At 38.0% G+C, this 25,750-nt stretch overlaps 1 protein-coding gene across 4 annotated transcripts in view; it reads right to left on the bottom strand.

Moving 5' to 3' along the window:
• Arhgap6 (Rho GTPase activating protein 6) overlaps positions 1-25,750 on the bottom strand; it is a 480,929-nt gene that overhangs the window by 17,167 nt on the left and 438,012 nt on the right. For all 4 annotated transcript variants that reach the window (XM_051174897.1, XM_051174898.1, XM_051174899.1 and 1 more), the window contains exons 6-9: positions 24,716-24,771; positions 21,784-21,934; positions 20,625-20,773; positions 12,819-12,998 (exon numbers count right to left, since the gene is read on the bottom strand). In XM_051174897.1, coding sequence (XP_051030854.1) covers positions 12,819-12,998; positions 20,625-20,773; positions 21,784-21,934; positions 24,716-24,771 — 536 coding nt within the window. The remainder of the gene's footprint in view (positions 1-12,818; positions 12,999-20,624; positions 20,774-21,783; positions 21,935-24,715; positions 24,772-25,750) is intronic.

Genomic DNA, 25,750 nt, shown 5'->3' with positions numbered 1-25,750 from the left:
ATTTCAGCAGCACTGTTTCTCTCTCTGGCATTTTCCCAGTTCTATTCTTTTAATTCACTGATATTTGGTCAATGCTTACAGAATACCAGGAAAGGAATTTAGGGATTCAGTTACAAACCAAACAGATAAGAATCCTTGTATTTGTGGTTCTGGCAATAAATATAGGAAGATGGACATTTAAAAAAATGCACAAGGAAAGTATAACATGAGTCCTTTAGAGAACAATAAACAAGGTGAGAAGAAATGCTGAATGAGGTGAAATGAGAAAATGACATTTTAGAAAAAATTGTTGGGGAATATCACACCAGGCAGATGGAAGAAATTAATGTTAAAAGTCTTGAGTCTGGAACAGTAAGAGACTAGCAAGACTGTAAGAGAGTTGAGAAGAAGTGGGTGGTAGGAGGGCCAGATGTTGTAGAGTCCTATGGATCATGATTCAGTCCTTTGCTCTTGTTCAAAGTGGGTGGGGAGCCATTAGAGATCTTTAGCTGATGACTAACACAATTGTTATCACTCTGGCTTCTCAGTGGAGAGTATATTGATATGGAAAGTCCTGGTTGAATCAAGGAACACTAATAGGGGCAATTGATGGTTTCCAAGCAATAACTGTGGTGCTGAACCAGGACAGCAAGATGATGGGAAATGTTTAGAACTCAAACACAGTGAATATCCTACTGACAATTTAAGTTAATTTATTGGAAGGAGAGGAAGACTATGAGAGGCAGAAAGAGAATACATGGTTTCAACTTTTGTGGCTTGGGTAATGAGGATAGAGAAGCTATTAATTGACTTTGATATACTAAGGGATGAGAAGGCAGGGTGAAGTTCAGGAGTTGGCTTTGATTGACAGGCTTGTAAGACATTCAAGTGAAGTATCTAGTAGGCAGCCAGAAATGAGGATTTGGAATTCAGTTTATAGGTTGTGAGTAGGCACAGAAATGTGGAAAATACCTATAGATAGCATTAAATGCTCTATGATAAAAAAGCAATACTCTGAGAATTAAAAGAGAAAGAGAAGAAAAAGTGTAGGGATTTTTGAAGAATGATAGATTGCATTCTCTTACTATATTAGATAAATTAAGAAATCAAAAACTTATCATTTTAACTCCATGTTTCAATTACCATAATCAAATAGACATACATATTTTTATCTGCTTTTAAAAGTAATACATAAATGGTAGATTGATGAATAGTTTTACTTATTGCATGTTTATAGATTCAGTTATTTAATGTGTGTGGGCATATATGTGGAGGTTAAAGGACAAGTTGAGGGACGTGATTGTCTCCTTTCACTCATGTGATTTGTGTTTTAAGCAAGTTTACTCATTGAGCCATCCTGTTGGCCTTAAGGGACTCTGTCTGTCTATCTATCTATCTATCTATCTATCTATCTATCTATCTATCTACCTATCTTTCTTTCTTTCTTTCTATCTATCTTTCTATCTATCCATCTATCATCTATCACCTATCTATAAATAAATAAAGTGAATAGCAGCTGGGCACTGTGGCATATATCTGTAATCCTAGTACTAGGCAGGCTGAGGAAGAAGACGTAAGTGTGAGGCCAAATGTGGGCTACACAGTAAGACCCTTGGTCAAAGAAGTGAGAGTGGGGAAGTTCAGTGGAATTGTTTTGCAAGGGTTAGGTCCTAATATTCATTCCCAGCACTGGAAATAAAAGATGAGCAAAGCAAAAATGTCTATCTTGAGCTAATTTTTATAAGAAGTATCTAGGGGAAAATTAGGAAAATGCTTGCATGCTCATATAGTTAATTCAATTTTAAAATTTGTTATGCTTAGATATGTAATACAAGTTTTGCTCCAAGTATCAATCTGTTCCCACTGAAAACTAATGAGAGTGCATGCGATTTAGAGTGATACAAGTACTGCAGTCCTAATTCCTTGACACTATATGGTTTATCTAATTATAAATTATCAGTGTGGAGAATCAAAATAGCTTGCATTATTATAATAGGTTACAGGAAGTATCATTGTTTAAAAGATAAGTTTCTGTACATTTGGTTGAACTAGCCTTCATTTTTAAGTTTTTACTCATTCAAGTAGGCTTGACTGCCAATAAATTATAATTGTTGAGGGTTATTTTGTGTAGTATACATGACTTTTACTTCCTAACAAATGTATATAAAATAATTCAGGGGTATAACTCTATATGTATTTTCTTTGTGAAAGCTCCAGGGTAGGATTTTGGCTTGGAGAAATGATTTCCATATACATACAATGATACAGTTAAGAATGTGGCTCTTGTTTGACTCAGTGTTTAGTTATGCCTGTTCGCTTCTGTTTCCAACAGGTACTAGATGGGAATCCAGCATGGGACTGACTCAGACCCCCTGAATATGGGTCCCAACTAGAAGGTCTGAGCAGTCTAAGGGACCTCAGACAGTGGAGCCAGGATGTATTCCTGGTACACAAAAGGACCTTGTGGACACATCCCTCATGGAGGGACACTCCCTTAACCTAGAGACAGGAGAGAAGTCCTAGTCCCTACTTCAAATGACTTGATAGATTTACATGAACCCACCTGGATGGCATAGCCCTACATGGAATGGGGGTGAGGGCATGGGAGGGGAGGGTTGTCAGGGTGCATGTGAGGTGGGAGAGATGGTAAGAGGGAGAGGAAACTAGGATCGACATGTAAAATTTAAAAAAATTATATATATATATATATATATATATATATGAAAATATAGAAACACTAAAAAAAAAAAAAAGAACGTAGCTCTCTCTACCATTCCCTATGGAGGGATACCTTGCTCAGTCTTGACACAGGGGGAACATCTTGGTCTGCCTGCCTCAATGTGATGTGATAGACTTTGTTGACTCCCCATGGGAGGCCTCACCCTCTCTGAGGGGTGGATGTGGGGGTATATAGGGAAGGTGTTGGGGAGCCTGAGGAGGGGAAGGAGGGGGAACTGGGATTGGTATATAAAATAAAAAAGATTGTTTACAAAAACTGTGGCTCCACAACTTAAAGGAATATACTCTTATGTATTCTGACAATATTCTCCTATGTGTTTTGCAAAACTATCTTGTGTGCATAGAATTTATTAACTACATTATTTTCTGTAAACCCCATTTTTGTGATTTAGAGTTATTTAGAGATACTTCTGAGAATTTATGTGATAATATCACATTTTTTCCCTCAGAAAAAATAATAGACCCAGGGGAGAAAAGAGGTAAGGAGGTAGAATTGATGTCCTGAATTGATTTTCAAATGTTCACACCACAACCTGCAATTAACATTCTTTTCAGCGACTCCTCGTTGTTTTACATTTGTATCTTTCATTAACTATAATTTAATAAAAATATTTGAACCACAGGCTCAATTCAATTGTATAAATATTAATTTTCTATTAATTTAGGGACTTAATAGAGAATCAAAAGCCCAGTAAATAAAACAACAGGCAACAGCAGCTTAAAAGAACAGTATGATACTCAGCCTTCCCACTCTTGGAAAGGTACACACAAGTCAGTGCTATTTCCTACCAGCTTCTTTACTGGCCTTTTGTTTATTATGTCCCAAAATTAATAGCAAACCAACATTCACTCAAGCTAGTCTCTTTTGCCCACTTGCATGGGGGTGGAGTTGCTGTCTAAAAGTATCTGACTCGACAGCCCTTGAGGTCTGGTTCTGCTATGCTGCTTATAATTAAGGCAAACTGGGACATGTCAACTGCCTTCCTTAAAATCCTGTGCTTGCATCTGCAACTCTGGCATGCTCACCATATTCATTTGCTTTCCTCTAGGAACAAGGTTAACACATTTGAAAACACTATATTCTTTGAAAGGAGGACTAGTAGTGAAAAGGCCTCATTAGAAATACATGAAAAAAGCTAAACATTTATATGAAAAGGTACATGCTGATATCACAAAGAATAACATTTACTCTGCATTTGTCTTTCACTTTCCTGTGTATGTGTGTGCATGCTAGCATGAGTGTGTGTGTGTGTGTGTGTGTGTGTGTGTCTGTGTGTGCGCGTGCGTGTGTGCCAGAAGACTATCTCAGTAGTAATTCCTCAGGAGCTATCCACATTGTTTTATAAGACAGAATTTCTAATTGGCCTGGAGTTCACTAAGCAAGTTAATCTGACCAGCCAGCAAGACCCAATGGTTTTCCTGCCTCTGTCTCTCCAGCTCTCTAATTATAAATGTGTGATGTGTGTTTGTACTTTTTTTTTTTTAATTAACGCTGGTTCTAAGGATTGACCTCAGGTACCTTGAGCTTGCACTATAAATATTTTATTGATTGAGCAACCTTATCAGCCCCCACCTCTTATATTTTGATTAACAGCTATGAATCTGTCTGTGTTTCTCCACTGGTCTACATAGAAGAATCCTTCTCTTATTTGTTTAAATACATTAGAAGACTTTCTTGGAACTTCTACCAATCCAACCCATGACCTCACAGCCCCACAACTACAGTGATCTTGAAGCATGTACTTGTATTGTCTCCATTTTGTTGCTTCTTCTCCATGTTTTAGGGTGTCTATTACTGTGATAAAACAACATAAGCAATATTCAACTTGGGGAGGTTGTTTCAGCATATAACTCTCAGGTAAGTCCATCACTAAGCAAAGTTAGAGCAGGGATTCACGGTAGGTATCTGGAGGCAAGAACTGAAGCAGAAGCCATGGAGGAGTGTTACTTCCTGGATTCCTCAGCCTGCTTTCTTATATAACTCAGGCCCACCTGCCCAGGAGTAGTACTGTTCCTAGTGTGCTGGGCCCTTTCACATCAATTGTTAATCAAGAAAATGACCCATAGGTCAATCTGGTGGGGACATTTTCTCAATGTGGTTTCTTTTCTCCAAATGACTCTAACATGTTACAAGTTGACAAACAACAACAACAAAACCTAACCAGGACAGACTTCAAGACTTCCTGCTGGGACATCCTGAGAAGGCAGGTCTCCTGTGGGCAGGGATTGTCCTAGATGTAGACTTGCCCTGAGGCAGGCTCTGTGGTTACTGTTGCTTAGTATTAGCGAAAGACCACATGTGCAATCCTGAATAAGCTCTCCAAAGTGCCCAGCTTCTGGAAAAGGGCTTCCTTCCTTCCTTCCTTCCTTCCTTCCTTCCTTCCTTCCTTCCTTCCTTTCTTTCTTTCTTTCTTTCTTTTTCTTCCTTCCCTTTCTTTCTTTCTTTCTTTCTTTCTTTACATATCGATCTCAGTCCCCCCCCTCTTTCTCTCCCTCCCTCCCTCCCATGCCCTCCAACCACCCTCCCATCCTATCACTATCACTCCACAGGGAGGGGGATACATTCCAGGAGGTATCAACAAAATCTGTCAAGTCATTTGAACAGGGATTAGGTCCTCCCTCCTGCCTCTAGGCTAAGGGAGTATCCCTCCATGGGGAATGTGCTCCCAAAGTCCTTTTGTGCACCAGGGATACATCCTGGTTCCACTGTTAGAGGTCCCTTAGACTGCCCAGGCCTTCTAACCGAGACCCATGTTCAGGGGGTCTGAGATGGTACAATGCTGGTTTCCCAGCTATCAGTCTGGGGGTCCATGAGCTCCCCCTTGTTCAGGTCAGCTGTCTCTGTAGGTTTCTGTAGCCTGGTCTTGTCCCCATTTTCTTATCACTCCTCCCTCTCAAAATCTGGATTTCAGGTCAGCTTAGTGTTTACCTGTGGGTGTCTTCTTCTGTTTCCATCATCTTTTATATTTAAAAGTGATACACAAGGAAAAAATATGTTTGTCTTCATCAAACAACTCTATATGTTGAAATGAGGAAAACAAAAACCAAACAAATAAACAAACAAACAAAAACCAACTAGTCCAAAGTGATCCTTTAATTCATTGTTTGCCATCAAAATTTCAATTGTATTTTACTCAAGGGTTTGGTAATTTTAGACATTTTCTAGGGGTACCATTTATGGTTGTGTTTATCTGAAGACTCAACTCCTTAGATTTTAATGTGTTCTTTCAAAGCATAATGTTATTCCAAAAATCAAAAGAACTCTGTACTCCCTTGCTTCAGAGAAAAAAATGTAAACACTGCACATATGAAGGAATAAAACTGTCACAATTAAAATCTACCCTATCAAATTAAAAATGAAACGTTGAATGATCGAGTAAAACTGCTATGAGGTAGTTTATTCCATAAACCACTGAAAAGGAAAAATAGTGCAAGTTTTCTCCATAACAAACCATTAGGTGCTCCCTGAACAGCAGTTTCCAGGACCCAGCCCTACCATATATGCCAGTGTGTGTTCCACAGCAATCCTCCACTTTGCACTTGACCAAGAAGAATGCTTTGGCATTTCAAATTCTCAACACTCCCCAGCAAAAGTAAATGCCACTGGAAATGATGACAGTACATTTCAGTTAGCGTGTTGAAAGGAATCACTTTGGCTGTTAAGGATTGTAAAAGATCAAAAAAGGTCAAAATGAACCTGAAACTTTTTGTGTGGCTCTTTGTGATAAGAGGGAGGTTCATTATTTTAGGAGGAACTGAGTATATGTGAAGGTTCAAGGGTTCAAGAGGAATTCAATTTGGCCAATATTTCTTTTTCTTTTTCTTTTTTTTTTTCTTGTTAAGACAGGTTCTCAGGCTGTATGAGGCTCAGACTGGCCTGGAACTTACCATGTAACCCAAGGGGGCCTCAAACTCACAGTGATCCTCCTGATGAAGTCTCCTAAATGCTGGCATTAAAGGTATGATCCACAACACCCTGACTTCAGTGGGAATTTCTTGTAGTGTTTTTGGGTAATTGAAGGACTTTAGTGAACAAATACAGTGGAAGATGCAAAGAATTTCTTTGAGATGACTTAAGAAAAAAAATAGGAAGACAAATTATTAGTGCTCCATGGCAACAGGAGAAACAGCTCAGGAGTAATGTCCTTTTATTCTCTCCCACCATTATGAGATGCCACTGGAAAGGTTTGGTGTCTTTGCAGACAAGGACAAGCAAGCAAAGCACCATCAGGAACTCAGACTAGCTGTTGGACACACCTGCTGTCTTGAACATCAAGTTGGAAGATGCTTTAACTAGTTTAGATGTATGGAGATCATTAAGGGTTTCCTTACTCCCCACTGTCTCTTTCTCCCCATAATTGGCCTCCCTATCAAGATACTACATCAAAGTACCTTTGTTCCTTTTTCCCTGTGAGGAAGCATTATGCTTTAGAAATAGGCTACTTAGTCATGGCCTTGCTTGGGCAAACAAATTTGTCTTACTTCTCACAGTTGGTGAGAAGCTAATGTTGTATATAGTGCCTAGCTTAACCTGTGGCACATAAAAAGTGTTTTTTTACTCTTTTATCATGGAAATGGAAAGCATACACAAGTAGAGGGATGCATTGTACAGTGTGATTTCTTGTTTGATGACTTGGATGACTGCTTGACCCATTTTGAAAGGCATACAAAAGAGATTCTAAAAAATGCAATTCACACTGGCAAAATGAAGAGAGCACAAACCAAATTTTGCCTCCCAGCTGAGCTAGTGGAAATCTCACCATAGCTTCTGACCTTTTAGAAAATTAATTTTCTTCATACACTATATTTCAAAAAATATGGATCACTTATAAATTTGCATGTCGCCTGACCTTTGCTGCCAGCAGAGTCATTTGACATTTCTCAAGTGCCCTTAATGGATCTCCAGCTTGGGCTGATAAACAATGCAATGAGAATGTGCTTCCTTTCTATATCTCCATTGCACCCAGGACTTCACTAGCTTCCACTGGTGTCTTTTCCTTGCCTCTTTCTGAAAAAGCTATGCTATAAACCATGCAATATCAGCACTTAGCACAAGCTGACGTCTTTCTCCACTCCACGCTGAAACTCTCATTAATTCCAAGAGTAAGGAGTTATTTTCCCTGAGAGTCCACCATCACTCAGAAGAGACAGCTTGCAGATCAATTAGCGAGTCAATGATTTCCACAGTGAATGCTTTGTACTTGGGATACCAATCTGCAAGCAAATGATTCTTACCTTCTATTTCTGGTGTTTTCAGAAAGGACGATTTTATGTTAATCAGTTTAAAAATGGTTGTTGACAGAAATGTAGGGTCATGATTTAGAAGTATGGGAATTGTAGAGGTATGGGCGCTGAACCAAAACAGCAGCAAAAATACATTTTTTTCCTGGCAGTATAGAACCACAGTATTCAAGACAGAATTATTGAATGTTATCTTCTGCCAAGTACTTTCAAGATGCTGTGGGTGTCAGTGTATTGAACAACCTAAAATCTCTTTTCATCAAGTGCAATAGTGCATGCCTGCATTCTTAGCACTGGAAAGGATGGCATGGAGGAATGTGAGCTTAAGGCTAGCCCGCAGTGTACAGGGATACCATATCTTATCTCAACAAGCAAAAAAAAAAAAAAAAAAAAAAAAAAAAAAACCTGCCACTGCCACTATATTTGTATTCTATTTTTGTTTCAATGACCATAACAAATGAGTTAAGTATGGAATAGGTTAAAAGGTTATCTGTGCTATGGGAAGAAGAAAAAGAAAGGTGGGGAAGTGAACAGAAAGATGTCCACAAGCTGATGACAGTATCATTCACAATGGCCAGGGTAGGTTGTTTTCCCTCAAGGCAGCACCTGAATGTGTTTGATAAAACAGGTACCATATTACTTGAGTATCATGATAGCAGCAGTTTGATTTTTGTGCCCAGTATATGTCGGTCTTGTGCTACATGCCTTTTCTAAATGGCATGTGCTACATGGTATTTCTAAGTTTCCAGTCATATAAAATAGGTCCTTTAATCTCATTTTTTACAGAAGAAAAATGAGGGCTTAGAGAAGCTACACATAGGGTCAGAGGTCATATTACAACTAAATAGCTCAGAAAGGATCAGGATTTTGATAACTAATTCCAAAGCTCATGGTCTTTCCACCCTGTGTTTCCCAATATGTGGTTTCCCTAGGCATGATAGGAATCTAGTTAAAGCTCCTGAAGGGATTCAGTACAAGGTGCTGATTCCTAGGCCCTATGCTATTCAGTTCAATCTTCTGGAAAGTAAAAAAGGAATCTGAATGTCTAACAAGTTTCCTTGCTAGCTCTCCTGCACAGTAAAGTTTGATAACTACTATTATCATATGTTGCCTTGGTCTTTTGGGGTATGCAGGCTGAGATAGAATATTAAACTCTAGTCCAGATTCACCTGGAATTCACCCTGTAACTCAGACTGGCCTCTAGTTCCCTGAGATTGTCTTGCCTCAGTTCAAAGACATCTAAACAAGTGCCTGATCTGACTCCTAAAAAACAAAACAAAGCAAAACAAAAAACAACAATAACAACAACAACAAAAACAGTTCTCATGGTTGGGGGAATAGAATCCAAGACCTTACACATATACATACAGGGTAAGAAAGTTTATCACTTAGATATAGCCCCAGATGCTAGTCTAATTCTTGAATCATGTTATCCTCTGAATTTTGGTGCCTCTTTATTACTGGGCCAAAGCCAGATTCTTCCTTGCCTTTTCCTATTTCCCATTAACTCAGGTCATGATCACAGAGAAGACATTCTCAGCATTAGAAAATGAAGGGCATTAAGAGCAATGTTTAGATAATTTCAAGGCTTCTTGGGGTTTCTAGATCCTTTTCACCAGTTCTTTTGTGGAATGACTGCTTCCAAGGTGTTTTGTGCTTTTAAGAATAAGCTCACAGCCATTGCTGCTAACAAGTCTTCATTTGTAGTGTCAATGGTAGCAATATGTGTACTTTCTAACTCAGAAACCAACCTAGGGACTATGAAGAGACACAGTGGCTAACTACCTTTAGTCAGTTGGCAGGTTTTGTATATCTAAGTTCATCACTCTTCATTTGGAATAATAATTGTTCTAGAGGTATCTTCAAAATGAAAATAGTAAACAAAATTTTATACAAGCAGCTGGATTTTTGTCCACCTATAAGCATTAACTCATATAGTACTTGGTATCACAGAAAAGATTCTGAAAGATCAAGCATGCCAAGAGAATAAAAATTATGATGAAATTAATTTTTCTTCTACTTTGAGAAGTATAAAAGGAGAAGTCAATGCTGGAGCACTGAAACTCACAGATAAAAAGGATCTTGGATAGCATTCATTTAAGACTATTCCATGATAACTAAAGAAATAGAAATTAAAAGATGAGGTCATGTAACTAACATAACAGAGACAGATTGTAGTCAAGTTTTCTGATTCCACTTTGTTTTTTACAAACTCTGATTGGGGTATCTCTATCTTTCTCCCCTTCAATTTCTTCCACTGTTCTATTTTTCAGTATAGTTCCCACAGTCCATCTAAGGAGATTAGAAATGATTACATTGATCTTTAACTTAGGCTAAGAAAAGTATAATTAACTCCTGCATGCCCAAACTTTCCCCACACGTAAGACTTGTGAGATAGAAATCATACATCACACAGCTACTCTCAAGTCACACCTGATATAACCAATGTTTATCTTGTTTCTACCATGCCATTGTCATAGCAGTAATGAATGTGTGGATCAGACAATATTACATTTTGGTGAGGAAAACCAAAACCAAAAAGAAAAATTGGCAAAATCATCAGTAGTACTGACTTCTAAGGAGAAAAAAAAAAAAAAAAAAACCCAAAACCAATAAAACAGACTGTGAATATGAAGTCAGGGCATGGTGGTGGTGGTGGTGGTGGTGGTGGTGGTGGTGGTGGTGGTGGTGGTGTGTGTGTGTGTGTGTGTGTGTGTGTGTGTGTGTTTGTTTGTTAGCAATAGTAGCAGGAGTCATAGCATGAATAGTAGAGTGAAGGCAGAGGTATTCGATTTTAGACAAGGTCATCAAGATGGGCTTCTCTAAGAAACACAAACCATAACTAGAGCACATAAATATTTGTTAATGTTTAAGAGAATCTCAACATCACTCTCTGCATAGAATGATAAAAATACAGTCAGGTTTGGAAAAGATCACGAGAGACAGAATGCTGATGCTTTGCTGCTGTCCTAACTTTTCCAGGTGGCAGGAAGTAGAGAGAAGAGGGATGAAATAATTACAATGACCTCCATCTTTCAAGGAGATCAGGAAGCATTTTGTTAGTATCTGAGGTGAAAAGAAATTCCTGATGGTTTGTGGTTTCATGTAAATGAAAACTTTGCTTAGAAAACAGAATTTAGAGAATAGAATTAAGACTGATGAGAGATATTATTTTGTTAAAAAGTCCAGAGAACATGAAGTAATGCCAAAACAACTTGGCAAGATGATATGTGACTTAAAACTTGATGAAAATATTGAAAAGTTCAGACATTTGATTCATCCAAATATGTAATTAATTATGAGGATTTGGATTGAAGTGTGAAATTTATATAGTTGATGACTAATTCAACATTTTTGAGAGCTTTCCATGTGCAACATGGGGACAATGCTTCAGAGACACAATAGGGAGCAAGCTGCCACTGTTATTCACTGTGGTAAATGCTTTTCCTCCTCCAACTGGGCATCTAGTGAGAGTACAACTCCCAGCCTTCTTTGCAGTTAAATATGATACATGAATATATTCTGGCCAATAGAATTCAGTGCATATGATGGATAGTCCTTTTAGGTATACAGTAAAAGCCTAGGGATAATAGAATATTACAGTACAAGGATCTTAGGTTCCTAAGTTATCACCTATGAGGCAGTTTACCAAATGTCTGATAAAACATTATGGTACTATGTCTCTAGTGTTAAAATACTGAAATTCAAGGCAGTCTATGTTGCCAAACTAATACAATTATTAACATGTGGACAGATACTTACATGTGTATAACTCTTTCTCATAGCAAATGATTCTTGTCATAACTTTAAGAATTAGATTTTTTTCATTTTACATGAGTCAAACTAATGCTTATGGGACACTGAATTACTCAATCACAATCATTGCCATTTAAATATGCATTGTAAATGTGTATAGAACAAAAATGGCAATAAATCTAGTATAAAGAATTTGCTGATTATAGGTAAAGTCTGAAGGAGTTTCAGAAGTGCTAGCTAGCATTCAAGGTTGAAGGAGCCACAGAAAGCCCCAGTGGAATAGGCAGGCTTTATTACATTTGCAAATGATAAGAGAAATAGCAAAAGAAACGTGGAAAACATTCCTGTAAAAACTGACATTCAATCTGACTAGAAAACAGAAATAGAAAAAAATTGGCATTTGCTCTAATGTTTCAAGGGAAGTTTGAGCAAGCAATGCAGTTTTATGAAGGAAAACAGGAACTGGTAATTCAATACAAATCAAAAAAATATTTACTGAGTGCCTACCAGATGAAGGACCTTCCAAAAGTGTACAGAGGATACAGAGAAACGATAACAAGGACAGAGTCCTTGCTTTAAATGCATTTATAATCTACTAGAGGAAATGGCCGTACATGACTGCGACAATGCTGAGCAATATAAACATAAATAAGAATGGTAATGAGCTTCAGGAGATAGGTAAATGGCATGGGAAATGACAAGGGAAGGGTTAGAAATGACAAGGAACAGAAAGGTGAAATTTCATACATATTGACCTTGGAGAATTCATGTCACCATTGTTGGTTATGAACATGTGAATTCACAAAGATAGTAGAATTACAAAAAGAGGCATTTTATTAATATTTTGAGCAAGAACTACTGCCCCATGAGTAACTAAATCTTTACATATGATTAAATGTAAAGTTTATACTTCTGATACAGTGGTTAAAAGATGGAAACAAACTTTTGTAGTGATGGAAATTTCTATTAAAAAAAAAAACTGCCTGACTTCCTATGAGTGCACTCATGACCAGCATAGCAAACCAGAAAGCAACAATCTTGCGTTTCATTATATCACGCCACAGGTAAGCAACAAGGTGTCTCACCACTGTGGGTCCACTTACCATGAACAAGGTTTCATAGTTTTCAATCATCTTCTGTACCACAGCTATAATGGCCGTGCTCTCCTCAGCTCTGGCTGAGCTCTGAACAGAATATTCTTTGTCTGATGACTTCTGCTTGTGGAGCAGGTTGGGTCCAAATATAGTGGCCAAGTTCAGAGATGTCATTTTGTTCCCAGTGACCTATGGGAGAAGAAAACACAATATTTATTCTTATATTGCTTTTTGAAATGCTGGGAGGTTCAATAAGCCATGTGATATTCTCATTAGTAATTCTTATGTGAAAAATATCACCTTTGTCAGAATCAAAGTGAACATGGAAATATGTCTTTTTATTCATATTTTGGACTGAAGATCAAAATTCATCAGTCATCTCAATAGCACACTGAATAAAATCTTGCAATTCTGGAGTGTTTATTGTCAAACTCTTACTATTCAACATTTCCAAACCATTTGTACTAAGAAAATATTGATGCTCTGCAATCCATCTATCAATGTGTTTCTCCATCTGTCACTTTACCCACCAATGCATAACATCTCCATTGATCCATCCACTCATCATATTTTTACCCTAGGCTTGACATTTTTCATGGGTCAAAATTATTTTTAACATTTCCAACAACAGTCACCACAGCACAGTCCTTATTTTACAGGGCTTATGTTCTAGGAAGAAAATACACTTCTTATTCCCAGTTAGTAAGTACAAAAAGTGGATCTTATCAACTACAGAGACCCCAGAATTTGGAGGTAGTAATATTGACAAAAAAAAATCTGGAAAGAAGGAAAGTGTTATGTCTGGTGAAAAGCTGAGTCACTTGGGTAAGGAACATTTTCACAGTAGAGTACACAAAAGCCACGTGGAATATATTTGGGACATCAGAGCAAGGGAATTTTATATGGAGAAGGAAGGATTTGCCTGTTTGAAAGAACATTCTATGGTTCCAGGGACAGCAGTGATGTGACAACACGTGGGACATGGTACCACAGTCTAGGTTTCAGGAGCTAGATTCTGAACTATAACATAAGAAATAAAGGTATAGTTTCCAATCATCATGTAGATTGCCAGTGCAGAGAATTAGGTTGGCATGCTGGACATGAGGATTCCATGTTTAAATAACAGTGACAGAAACCAATTGAGAATGGGCAAGGGGTATGGAGGATTGAGGAGGAGTCTGTTAGATTTAATCGCCCTTAAGAAGCAGCTGATAAAACAGACCAAAAGGGGGCCAGACATTTGGAGAATAAGAGAAACATATGCTGGCAAAGAGTGCTAGGGGCGTTTCAAGTGTATGTTCTCCTGAGACAGATGTTCACCATGACATTCTACTCATTCCCCTCTGGAATGGCTTTGAGGGTGGTTCTGATAGACTAGATCAGAGCCTTTGCAGGGTTGCAGCAGGCAGTGAGAACAGTGAGTACAGATATCTCTTCAACACTCTCACAAGCAAGGACAAAGAAGGGCAGGGCATGGAACTATCAGAAAGCACAAAATGAAGGCAGCAAAGTAATCTTTAGGTAAAAATATAAAAAAAAAACACATACATGATCAATGTGTTAATAAATAGAAAGCATGGGTAAGCATGTAGAAACAAAATAGCTCTCATCTATCCCTCTTCCGATCCAATTGTCCAAATACTTTTAAGTGCCTATTTGCACAGAAACCTGTAGTGCAGTTTTTGTTCCCTTTTATCTTGGCTGCTAGCAACCTGGTGCATAAACTGATCATGGACTTGTTTTAAGCACAGCCAAATGATATGTATTTGTGTATTTTCAGTCTTCTGTTGTTATAAATAATATACAGAAATATCTACATAAAAGCATTTTATGTGCTTGGCTGAACACTATCTTGGGAGTAATTTGTCCAAGTTAAATAGTTGCAATAAGGAATATGAGCATTTTTAAAAGCTTGCTAATCTTTTTACTTACTTTCCTTTTTCACATGGGAAAGAAAGTCTGGCTAAATATTTCTAGTCTAGTGTTTATCACGGCAGTAGTGAAATTCCTGGCAGACTATTCTTTGCTGAGGGGACTATCTTACGCAGGGTAGGATATTAAGTGTCCTTAAATCATTAAATTCTAGTAGCATCCCATCACATCCAGTTGCGCCAACCACAGGTGTATCCACATAGGGCTCTGGGCACCTTGTAGGGCAAATCTTTTTTTTTTTTAATGAGAACTATTGTTCTGTGTGAACTCTGATTTCTCTTGTTAACATTAGACGAGAATGCTGAAGACTGTCAGGATAAAGATGCACCTCCAAACCGAGAAAGATCCACACCATCATTGAGACAGTATGTGGCTACCTAGCATAGGATGCAGGAATCTTCACAGAACAAGTTAAAGCCCTTCTTGGGTCTTCCCTTAACTTTCTGAAGCTTTGAACTTGTCCTGCAAGCTTGCCATAGAACTTGGGTTGCCTTTTCTTTTTCTTTCCTTTCCCTCCTCCCCTCTTTCTTTCAAGGATGAGGCTATTTTCAGATAAACAAGTTGCCACCAAGGGAAAATATTATTCCATGTGGTAAAGTTTCCAAATATAAAGAGATGGTGTATTTTCTGCGGGACACTTAGTTTCTTTGTCTTTGTTTGTTGATATGGACCTCTATAAGTTTTCATTCTATTTTTTAATCCTGTTCCTGGAAATTCATGGTTAAGAAGAAAATAAAATACATGTCATTTTCGAATTCCTCCTTTCAGAACTTGGAGGCATCTGGAAAGCTTCCCCAACTCCCCTTTAAAGTAAAATTGGAGTTTTCTTCTTTTTTAAGCATGAAGAAACAGAAGAGTTTGTTTTCACTTAAAAGAATGTTCAGTACAAGGACAATCCAGAGCTCTGTTTCCGCTCTCTCCTTCTCTGGTTGCTATTCTGGGAATGCAATACTATCCGTCTGTAAGATTGCACATGGATTCCAGCTGCAGTCCAAGCTGCTGCTCTTTGTTCCCATTTTATGTTTTGTTTTGTTGTTTACTACATTTTGAAGAAGTCTTGTTCATGGGTATGTCCCACCCTTGCTCCCCATGTTTTTTTATACATATATGGACTTTAATTAGTTACTTTGTTAAAGTATATATGGTCTGTCTAGGTAATAGGAACACTCAAAACCAGTCCACACTGCATGATCTAGTTAGCCAGTCAATTCCAGGAAGTCTTCTATCTTCACTAAGTAAGCATCCCAGATAATTTCTAAGTACCATATAAATAGCATGTATTAAAAGTCCTGAGTGTTCAGATCAACTACGGGTTTTCCATAGACTTTTTCACTTCTTTATCGAGATAAGCTTATGTGCGAAGCAGCTGCTCCTATGGTCATTATTTTATAGATAGTGGGGCAGTAGCTGCTCCTATGGTCATTATTTTATAGATAGTGGGGCAGTAAGGCCCAGAGCCAGGAGGAGGTGGAACAGTAGGAAGTGAAGCCATACAGCTGTCCTGGTGCCAGCCTTTTAAACATTTCATCATATGGGTGCACCTCTTCCTGTTCACAGACCCTATAAGAGCACAGGGATATGGGAAAAGGAGCTTTAAAGCAAGGCTGGTGGAGTCTGAGGCAAGGGAGGCAGAATCCTACAGAAGTTTTAAAGCTAACTTACCATGTCCTAGAAGCAAGTACCTCCTCAAAGATCAGAAAGCACGGCTTCACATTGGTTCTTTGTTGCTTCCTATATAGTTCCTTTGAGAATTGATGGCAGCTAGGAACTCTCTCACAAAACAAATGCCTAGTCACACCATATTTCCTGTGCAATGTCAGAGTCTTAAACTGAAAAATAAATACCCTCAAGAGGTTTGGCTTTTATTCCTACTACAATCTTTTTTTTTTTTTTTTTTTAAAGAGGAAATGAATTATTTCTTAAACCTGATTTTTTCTTCTCTAAGTGGCAAAGCAAATAGCAAGTTAACACAAGACCAGCAATTCAATAAGTTACTACAATTTCCCCTAAAATGCCACCAGCAGGTTTACATCAATATATACATATACTTTTTTGATATGTCTTCATGATCTTATCAATGAAGAGTGCATGGAGTTTTAAGCACATATTAAAAAGGACATGATGTTTTCACTTTGCAGAAAAGGGAGTGTAAGCTTTCCCTGGCCCTGACTCCACTTTTCCTCTGTTTCTTCTTTCACATAGACAAGGCTTTGGCAAAGCTCTGTGATCCCCAGGCTTTTTTTTTTTTTTTAACTAATCTGAGTCAGTTTTCTTCCATGCTGCAATCCATAAAGAAGTGATAGCCCAACAAATGCCTTACAGACTAACAAGTGGGTAGGAACATTGGAGAAAAGCTCTGTTCTTTGACCATAATTTACAATGTAGCATTTTGTCTGTCTCTATTCTTCTGCCCATTCTTTGTTCCCTACATGTTCATGCAACAAAAAATTCTAAGCAAAGTACCTCTTCTTTGTTAATCTACTTCTACCCTTAGCTTCTATTAGAAGGGTTTAGCTAATGCCTATTTCTATGCCATACTTATGTAGTCCATCTACTCAACACCCTACAAGACTTGTATTCAGTATTCTCCATAGAGCCATTTGCAGATCTTCTATCTCATGTCTATTACTTCTTCTCTAAGTATCTGTTTGCTTTCTGTCTTCATATCTACTACCTATAGGCTCCTATTTTCTCTACTGCCATTGATAAAAAAGCTTCCCCCCTCTCTGAAATTCATCTACAGCATAGCATAGATTAGATTATCTGTTTCCCAATGCTCTCAAAGTTCATATCTTTTTTTTCTTATTTTACATATTGATCCCAGTTCTCTCTCCCTCCCTCCCTCCTTCCCATGCCCCCGACCACACTTCCCCCACTCCAGCAGTGACAATTTATGCTCGAGAGGATGTAGACAATGTTCATATCTTAACAGGATGGAGAACCTACCTGAAGAAGCATTCAGTACTTTTTGAACATGACCCAATTTCCTGCCACTCCCTCAGTACTACTCTGCTCTGTAGCCTTAATCCAACACAGCTGCATCTTTATAGTCACTTCTAATCCATACAAGGAAGTAATGTTGTCTTTCCATTTTCCCTGCTGTTTTAACTAAGTAACTTAGACTGGCTGTAGTCCGAAGGACAGCTGAACATTCACTAGTTGCAGAGTCCATCTGATTACCAGTATGGTGACATGAAGACTTTGCATGAATTGATGAAAAAGAGACCCTTCTGCAAAAGCTTTTTGCTGCTACTTACAGGGATACTGTCCTAATGACTTTGAAAATCTACAGCAACAAGAGGGTATATGGTACCTCTCCAGAGTTAATAAACTGTACCAAAGTGCCAGTTATTTTGCCATAACCAGAAGGTCTCTGGAGGACATGGACTAAGTCATATAACCATTGTCTCTCAGTTTCCACCCATAAAATGTGGGCACAATGACATTTGTCTTGCTTAGTCAAAGGATTAGGTACCATGGCACAAAACTTGTACATTATAGGGGGAGTTATATATGGTAGCTAGAATTCTAGCAGGCTAAGATAAATATTTATTTTCACCTAGGAATATTGTCTTCTCTGGGTAATGGAGTCTTGATGTGCTTTGAACTGAAAAATGGATGTCTGAAAATTATTCCCTAACGGCAATATGGTAGTAAGTTGTACTGGAGGTTTTGCTTCCCTCAGTGCCTTCTTAATCACTCAAGACTCAACTTTTCTACTTCTCACATAGCACTTAAGGAATGCCAGAGAGGCAATTGACATACCTTCCAATCAGGGCTCTGTTTCCACTCAGCCACCAGACTGTACAGCTTCAATTACTATGTAGTCCATAAAGGTTACCCCCAGACGGATAATGTAACTATGCAACAATTATGAGAATTATAGTATACCCAATGAAGGAGCTGTGTATGCTGAAATAAGGTGTGAGGACCAGATGATGAAACCTGAAGCCAGTGGGGGTTTCACTAATTATAACTCCTACAGAAAAAATGGCTACCTTGGGAAAGTTCAAGTTATGTTCTCACACTCCTGGTGGGAAGGAGGAGGAGAAATGCAGAATTGCTATTTTGACTATGGTAAAATAAATTACATATGTTCATGGCCTGTGAGAACTAAATCTGTCAAGCACGGAAGTCCATCATATAGCTGAGCTCTGCTTAATAATTTAAATAACAGCATATGTGGTTAAGTATGATGGGAACACCTCTGGCTCCATTTTGTTGTTGTACAGTACATGCTAACCTATTAATGACTCTGAGGCTTCTTGGGAAAACCAACATCAGAGAGAAGTATGACTGTATGAGATCAAAGAAGGAAATGGGATTGCCTATGAGGGTCAAGATTTAATAGGGTACCAGTTAGCAGACTGTATCTTTTGACCAATGATGAAACTGTAAAACCCTTGAAAGTGTAAGTGTGACCGAAGAGAACCACAGCCCCAGATCTCATATTGGAGGATGGATCATACTATCTTTGAATTGGGACCAGTTTCAAGTAGAATATGCCTAAATGGTCTATAGAACTTTTGCAAACTTTTGCAAAAAAATGAGCTTAAGTGGCTCTGCTATTTAATACCACAGGCCAGAAACTCCAGTCCTCTCCAAAATCTACTTAAAAGCAGAATGGAAGCCCCATCTTATGCAGCAAATGCCTGTTTTGGAGAAGTGATTTAAGGAGTGAAAGGACCTCTCTACACTAAAGCAGATGAGATAAGAGGGGGTGTCAGCAAAACAGATGTAGTCAATTATAAAAATGGTATCCTTCCCAGGCTATAGAAACCCACAAAGAAAGCGACCTGAACAAGGAGGAACCAATGGGCTGCCAGACTGATATCTGGGAAACCAGCATTGAACTGACTCAGACCCACTGAACATGGGTCTCAGTTAGAAGGCCTGGGAAGTCTAAGGGACCTCTGACAGTGGAACCAGGATGTATTCCTGGTGCACGAAAGGACTTTGGGAGCACACTCCCTATGGAGGGATATTCCCTTAAGCTAGAGGAAGGAGGGAGGGCCTAGACCCTACTCCAAATGACTTGACAGATTTTGTTGACCCCTCCTGGAAGGAACCACCCTCCCTGTAGAGTGGGGGGAGGTTGTGATAGGAGGGTCAGGGGGGCATGGGAGGCAGGGAGGGAAGGAACTGGGATCAATATGTAAAGTAAGAAAAATAAATAAATAAAAACAAAAAAATGTTATCCTCTCACTCCCACATTTCGTTTTTACATATTCTCAAACCCCTCTGTAGCCATTTTTTTTTTCTTAATCTTCCCCTCACAAATGGAAGCTCAGTCTCAAGTAAAGCATATATATGTAAAATAGGAGCCTCATTTTGAGACATCATTGAAATGCCAAGAGATCAAAGTTTTTGTGTTTTCAGGAATGGAGCTGCTAGAGAAGGCATTGGATGGGCACTACTATTACATAGACATCAAGGTAGAGAACTTGTGATTGAATTTATAATGACCATGAAAAGAAATCTTTCAGCATGTTAGTAATGTGTAATCTACATTAGATGGAGGTGGGAAGACCCACTGTAAATGTGGGTGATGTCATTCCTTGTGCTGGTGTCCCCACTGAATAAAAAGGAAAAAGTAAGCTGGCAGTAGCTGCCTCTCCCCTATTTTTATTATAGACACAATGTGATCCACTTGGTGCTTGTTGCTGTCACCATGACTTGTTTGTCATGACAAATAAACCCCTCCTTCCTTAAGTGGCTTTTGTCAGGTATTTTGTTGATATAATGAGATAATTAACTAATACAGACAGTGAGGGTGTCATGTTTCCCAATTGAAATGTATGGTCCTATTGATGGTTTGTGCTTTACCAGGCAGAACAACAGACAAACCATAGAAAAGAAGTCACTCTATTTATGGCAGCATACCTCTTGTCCATCTTTGCTGACATTATCATCAGCATGCCTGGCCACAATGGAGAGGAACTGTAGGAGGCGGTGGAGGGTGTCGCAGTTGCAGGGAGGTAGAAGGTAGATCAGGAGTTGCAAGGTGCCCAGTTGTTCCTCTGGCTCCAACACTACACAAGACAGAAAGAGGCAGTCTGAGTAAGATCAGAGGAGCTGACACAGTTTGGGCATTGAGATCAGGTTTCCTTTCCATTATCTTAAGGAAAAAGTTACCCAGGCCAGCCCTATTTTGTAATGTCACCCATTTTCCTACTACGTTAGCAACTTAGCTATGAAAACCTTAGCAAGATATAAGGAACAGTTGGACTTCTAGAGAAATCATGAGAAAGATATCTCGATTTCCCTTCTTTTCATCAGCCTCCTTTTTCTTATTCATTACTCAGACTGACTTAATTGGTTTTAGTACACACTGATAAATATTCACTGATGGTGGCTGGGAATTGGCTAATGTTTTGAAATCTTTTAAAATGTGTTGAAGGGCCTATTCTCTTGAACAACATACAAATTACAGACATTTTGTTGGCAATACCCAAGACATGTGACACAGATACTGTCTTCTTTCTCAGCCATGATCCCATTGGAATTGCTATTTTGCAGGAAGAAATGTGTGCAGGTTGACACATCTATGACATTTCCCTTCTCCCCCTCCCCAACCTTTCTCTTTCCTTGGAGTCTATGTGTATAGTCAGACACAGCTCCTTTGAAAACACTGGTACTGGGCTGTGCCATTTTGCTTCCACTGAAAATACTGTCTGCCCTCTTTCTTTCTCTAGGTTCTTTGGGTCCCTCCTTCATACCAGAAGCCATTTTTAGGCACAGACTCAATGCAAGTTCTTGCCAGTACTTCAAAGCATCAACTTATAGCACTTTCTACTTTCCCGGGGTCATTGGAAAACATCTGATGTTCTTCTTGGCTTTTCTCATTCGTGTCAGCCCAGCTTTCTTCTTGCTAGTTTCCCCCAGGGTAGATCTCAGAAAAATCCCCAAAATAGTCCATTCATTAGAGACCAATAAAGGCAAGAGCAGTAATCGGAAAACACATGCACAAGATTTTCATGAGTGAGCTGGACATCCTGGTAGTCCAGGGATACTTTCCAGCAAATCTGGCTTTGTTACATACAGAGAGTGTTGATGAATGCTGTGTATAGCTCCCTGGTGAGAAGTGGGTCAGGCATGTCTCTAAGGAACTCCTTCAACAAGGCTGCTACATCATGAACACTGTGCTCTTCTTCCAGACACACATCAATCCCACGGTCAAATTCCTCACGCAACTAGAAAAATCAATTGTTCAAATATCAGTTACATAAGTCTCAGAGGGTTAATTTGACAAGAAGCTTCATATAGTCTATAGAACCATCTAACTTTGGAGCTCACCCCACCAAAATAATGTTTTGGTGGACAACATCTGGTATTAAGTGTGCATAGATTACAAGAAGTGGGGGAGAAACAGTATGTCACCTTGAGCTACAGACTCTACACATACTAGTTATGCATGTATATATGTACATATACATATATATTTGAATGTGTTAGTGAAAAACTATTTGTGGATTTGTTGTTAATGATGTATGCAGAGGGACTGAATAACAAGAATCAGGAGATTGGGAATAAGGGCTAAGGGTGAGAAGAGAATTTAGGACAAGTGTAAATGTGAAAAAAAAAGTATTGCACAACACTTGTGTATGTCACCAAACACATCACATTGGAATTTTGGTAGTTGACTAGAATACCAACAAAAAAGTCAAAGTCATTTGGCAAATCAAAAAACTAAAAATATATATATATGAGATGTGTATGATGAAGGCTTAAAAGATGATACACTGAAGTGAAAGTTATCTTTACTTCATCAGAGTAGACTTATGAATGATTACTAGAAAAATTATCATATTTATTCATTATACAAAGCCTACTAACATGGATTGCAGAAGGAAAACATGATAGCAAGGTGGCAGAGATAATATTCCCTATTTTTATCTCGGACCACACGATGTCCCTTATGTCTTGTTCTCTGTTGTATAAATTATTATGTAAGTTCATGGATAGGCAGTATAATAAACTTCTGTAAGACTTCTTTAGTTCATTCATTCATTTATTTGTCCATTCATTCAACAAAGACTCATCACATTTTGCTGGGTCTCAGGTCCTATTAAAGGTCCTCAAAGTATGCAAGTACACTAATAAATAGAGAGGCAAACTCTGTAAGCCAACTTCACCACTAGAAGTTGAGATACAAGGTACATAAGTCGGTAACACCACAAAGGACATGTTTTTACTTTACAAATATTCATATTTCCCCTCCTCTCGCTGTAGATGTAGGATGCATGTGAACATGTGTGTGCAGGTACACACTTGCGGAGGCCAGGGAATGATGTTGGGTGTTTTCCTTTATCACTAGACTTCTTGTGCTCCTGAGAGAAAATCATTCACTGAACTGAACCTGGAATTTCCCATATCTTGGTCAGGCTAGAGGCCATCATCTTCAGGGATTCTTCTGTCTCTGCTTGCCTTCCCTCACCCCTAGTGCTGACTTTATAGGTATGTGTCAGGCTTTTTAAGCGAGAGTTGGGCACCAGAATTCATTCTTACATACCAAGAGTCATCTCCTAACCCTAGCTCTTACATTTTGAAGAAAATGTGCAGGGTATTAAAAAGTTACATAAAAACATAAAATAGCAAGTGAATTAAAGCATATTTAATACTCAAATTTAGTCCTACATTACCACTAATTACAGCTTATTGAGTCAGTAATCCTTAAGTAAATCCCTATGCAAAGATTTTTCTCCCCTTTTTATGGATCCACAAATGTCAAGGAATAATTGCTAGCACTTATCATTTGTCCACTTGATGAAAATACCAATCATTGTCCTCAATTGCTCACTGATTCCAGACAAATTTTTCATCAGCATTTACAAGACAGCTAGAATGAGGAGTGCACCCATAGAGCTACTGTAATCAAGCTAGTTCACATACACTATGATACTTTCCTGAACACACACACACACACACACACACACGACATAAACACGAACACATAGAGACAGAGACAGAGAGAAAGAGAGGTGAACCATGAAATGAGTTTGTTTAATCATATGATATTAAATTAAATTTCTAAATTTCTATAAGCCTGAAAAGAAAGGTGAAGGGGACTACAGTTTTACATTTTATGAGTGTCATGGTGAAATGTTAAATGTGTTCACTCATCTTGTATGATTATTAAATCAACCAGTAAGGGAAAAAAGAAACAACTTTGTATCTTAATGATTAAAAAGATGAATGATATGGCATTTACTTCAGTATATAAACAAATAATTCTTTAACTCCATCCAATTAAAAGTTTTACCTAGATTAACTTGTAAAATGTAGAGTTCATTATTTTCTTCTGATTCAACCAATAGGGGGAAAATAGCATTGTAGCTGTCTTTTGCTAAGAAATAGATTCTGTTTGTTAAAGAATGGTTTGCCTTTTATGAAGCCATAACAACCACAATACCTATCTGATCAAAGGAAACTATCCTTGACAATCTAATATCAAATTTCTGCCAGAAGAATGTAGTGCAAGTCTGGGGGAAAAAAGGAATACAGTTTACTGTGAAAAATGAATCAGGAGATAATGGTTTCATAGAATCTTATAAATCAATTAATTTTGAAAATGTAAATAAATGTAGCATCAGATTAGATAAGTGTGTATGGCATTTTCTTAGTATATTTGGGTAAAACTGACCACTATGAAAGTATGTTCTATTTACTATCCCTTGCTGATTTTCCTGAAGCTCCCACATTATCTGCCTCAGTGACATCTTTATCAAATGGTTTCCTTCAGCTGAACATGGAATGGACATATTGAGATATATTCGCTCAGGTTTTTTCACCCCGACTCCACATTTCTAAGTTTCTTAGTTGCATTTTGTTTCCTAGGATTTAATTATACTATAATTGGATGGAGGACTGGGAAAAGCTAGTCAAAGAGAATTTATATAAACTTGAACTTTCGACCTATTAATTCACTGAAATGTCAAGGGAAATGGACAGTATAACCTTCAGTTTTCACTTACTTGTCTTACTCTCTTCTTTGAGCTTCCAACTCGAAATATCCCCACTGTCTGGAGGCCTGTAAACAGCAAAAAAAAAAAAAAAAAAAAAAAAAAAAAAAAAAAAAATCAAGATTTTTTTTAATGCTTGAGACTCTGGGTGAAATCAGAAAATGCTTGAGACTCTGAATAAAACCAGTGTAGAAACAGTGCAGAATGCTTGTACAGAGCTATGATGTGCACAGCAGCAGTGACTTTACAGTGTTCAGTGGCACATCCATGTGCCATACTGTTCACCTTCTCCAGACACATAGTTGACCTTTTAAACATAAGAATTATTTTACCTTAAATGTTTTTGGGTGAGATTTTTTTCCCCTGCGGGACTATTGATGTTATAGGTTAGAGAGACCTTCTTTATTGGCATTGATCCTGTAATTCTACAACTATAACATGATTCTAAGATGATAAAGATTATGAACAAAATCATGTACACAGAAGAGGTCAGAGTAGGACCGTTTATAAGAGAAAAGCAAGCTGTGTATTTGGATATCTTGGGTCCACTCATATGGCAGACTATTGTGCATCCTTTTAAAATGACATTTTAAGAAACTTTTGTAAATGTGAAAACTCAGTGGCCTACCATTGAGAGCAGTGGCATTCTCTTCATGTATATGTCTATATATACATCAATACTTACATCAATATCTAATCTATCTATAGATATAAATGTTATGTGTATTTATAGATAGGTATAGATATTATGTATATGCATTATCATTTCAATTAAGTGCTATATGTATAACTTTTCAGGTTTTTAAGGGAGTTTTAAAGGCTGAATAGAAATAAACTGAAATTTAAAGTGATTGCTGCTGCTTTTTTTTTTTTTTTTTTGAACAGGGTTACACTTTGTAGCCTTGGATATCCTGGAACTCTGTAAACTATGCTGGCCTCGAACTCATAGAGATCCATCTGCCTTTTGTTGTTTTATTTTATGTGTACATTTTTGTGTATACATTTTGCCTGCATGCATATATTGCAGAAAATCCATGGTGCCTATGA

This window comes from Phodopus roborovskii, unplaced genomic scaffold (assembly GCF_943737965.1).
Source record: "Phodopus roborovskii unplaced genomic scaffold, PHOROB, whole genome shotgun sequence".
Lineage (NCBI taxonomy): Eukaryota > Metazoa > Chordata > Mammalia > Rodentia > Cricetidae > Phodopus > Phodopus roborovskii.
The sequence above is the reverse complement of the archived record's forward strand: the minus strand, read 5'-3'. Positions and strand labels throughout refer to the sequence as shown.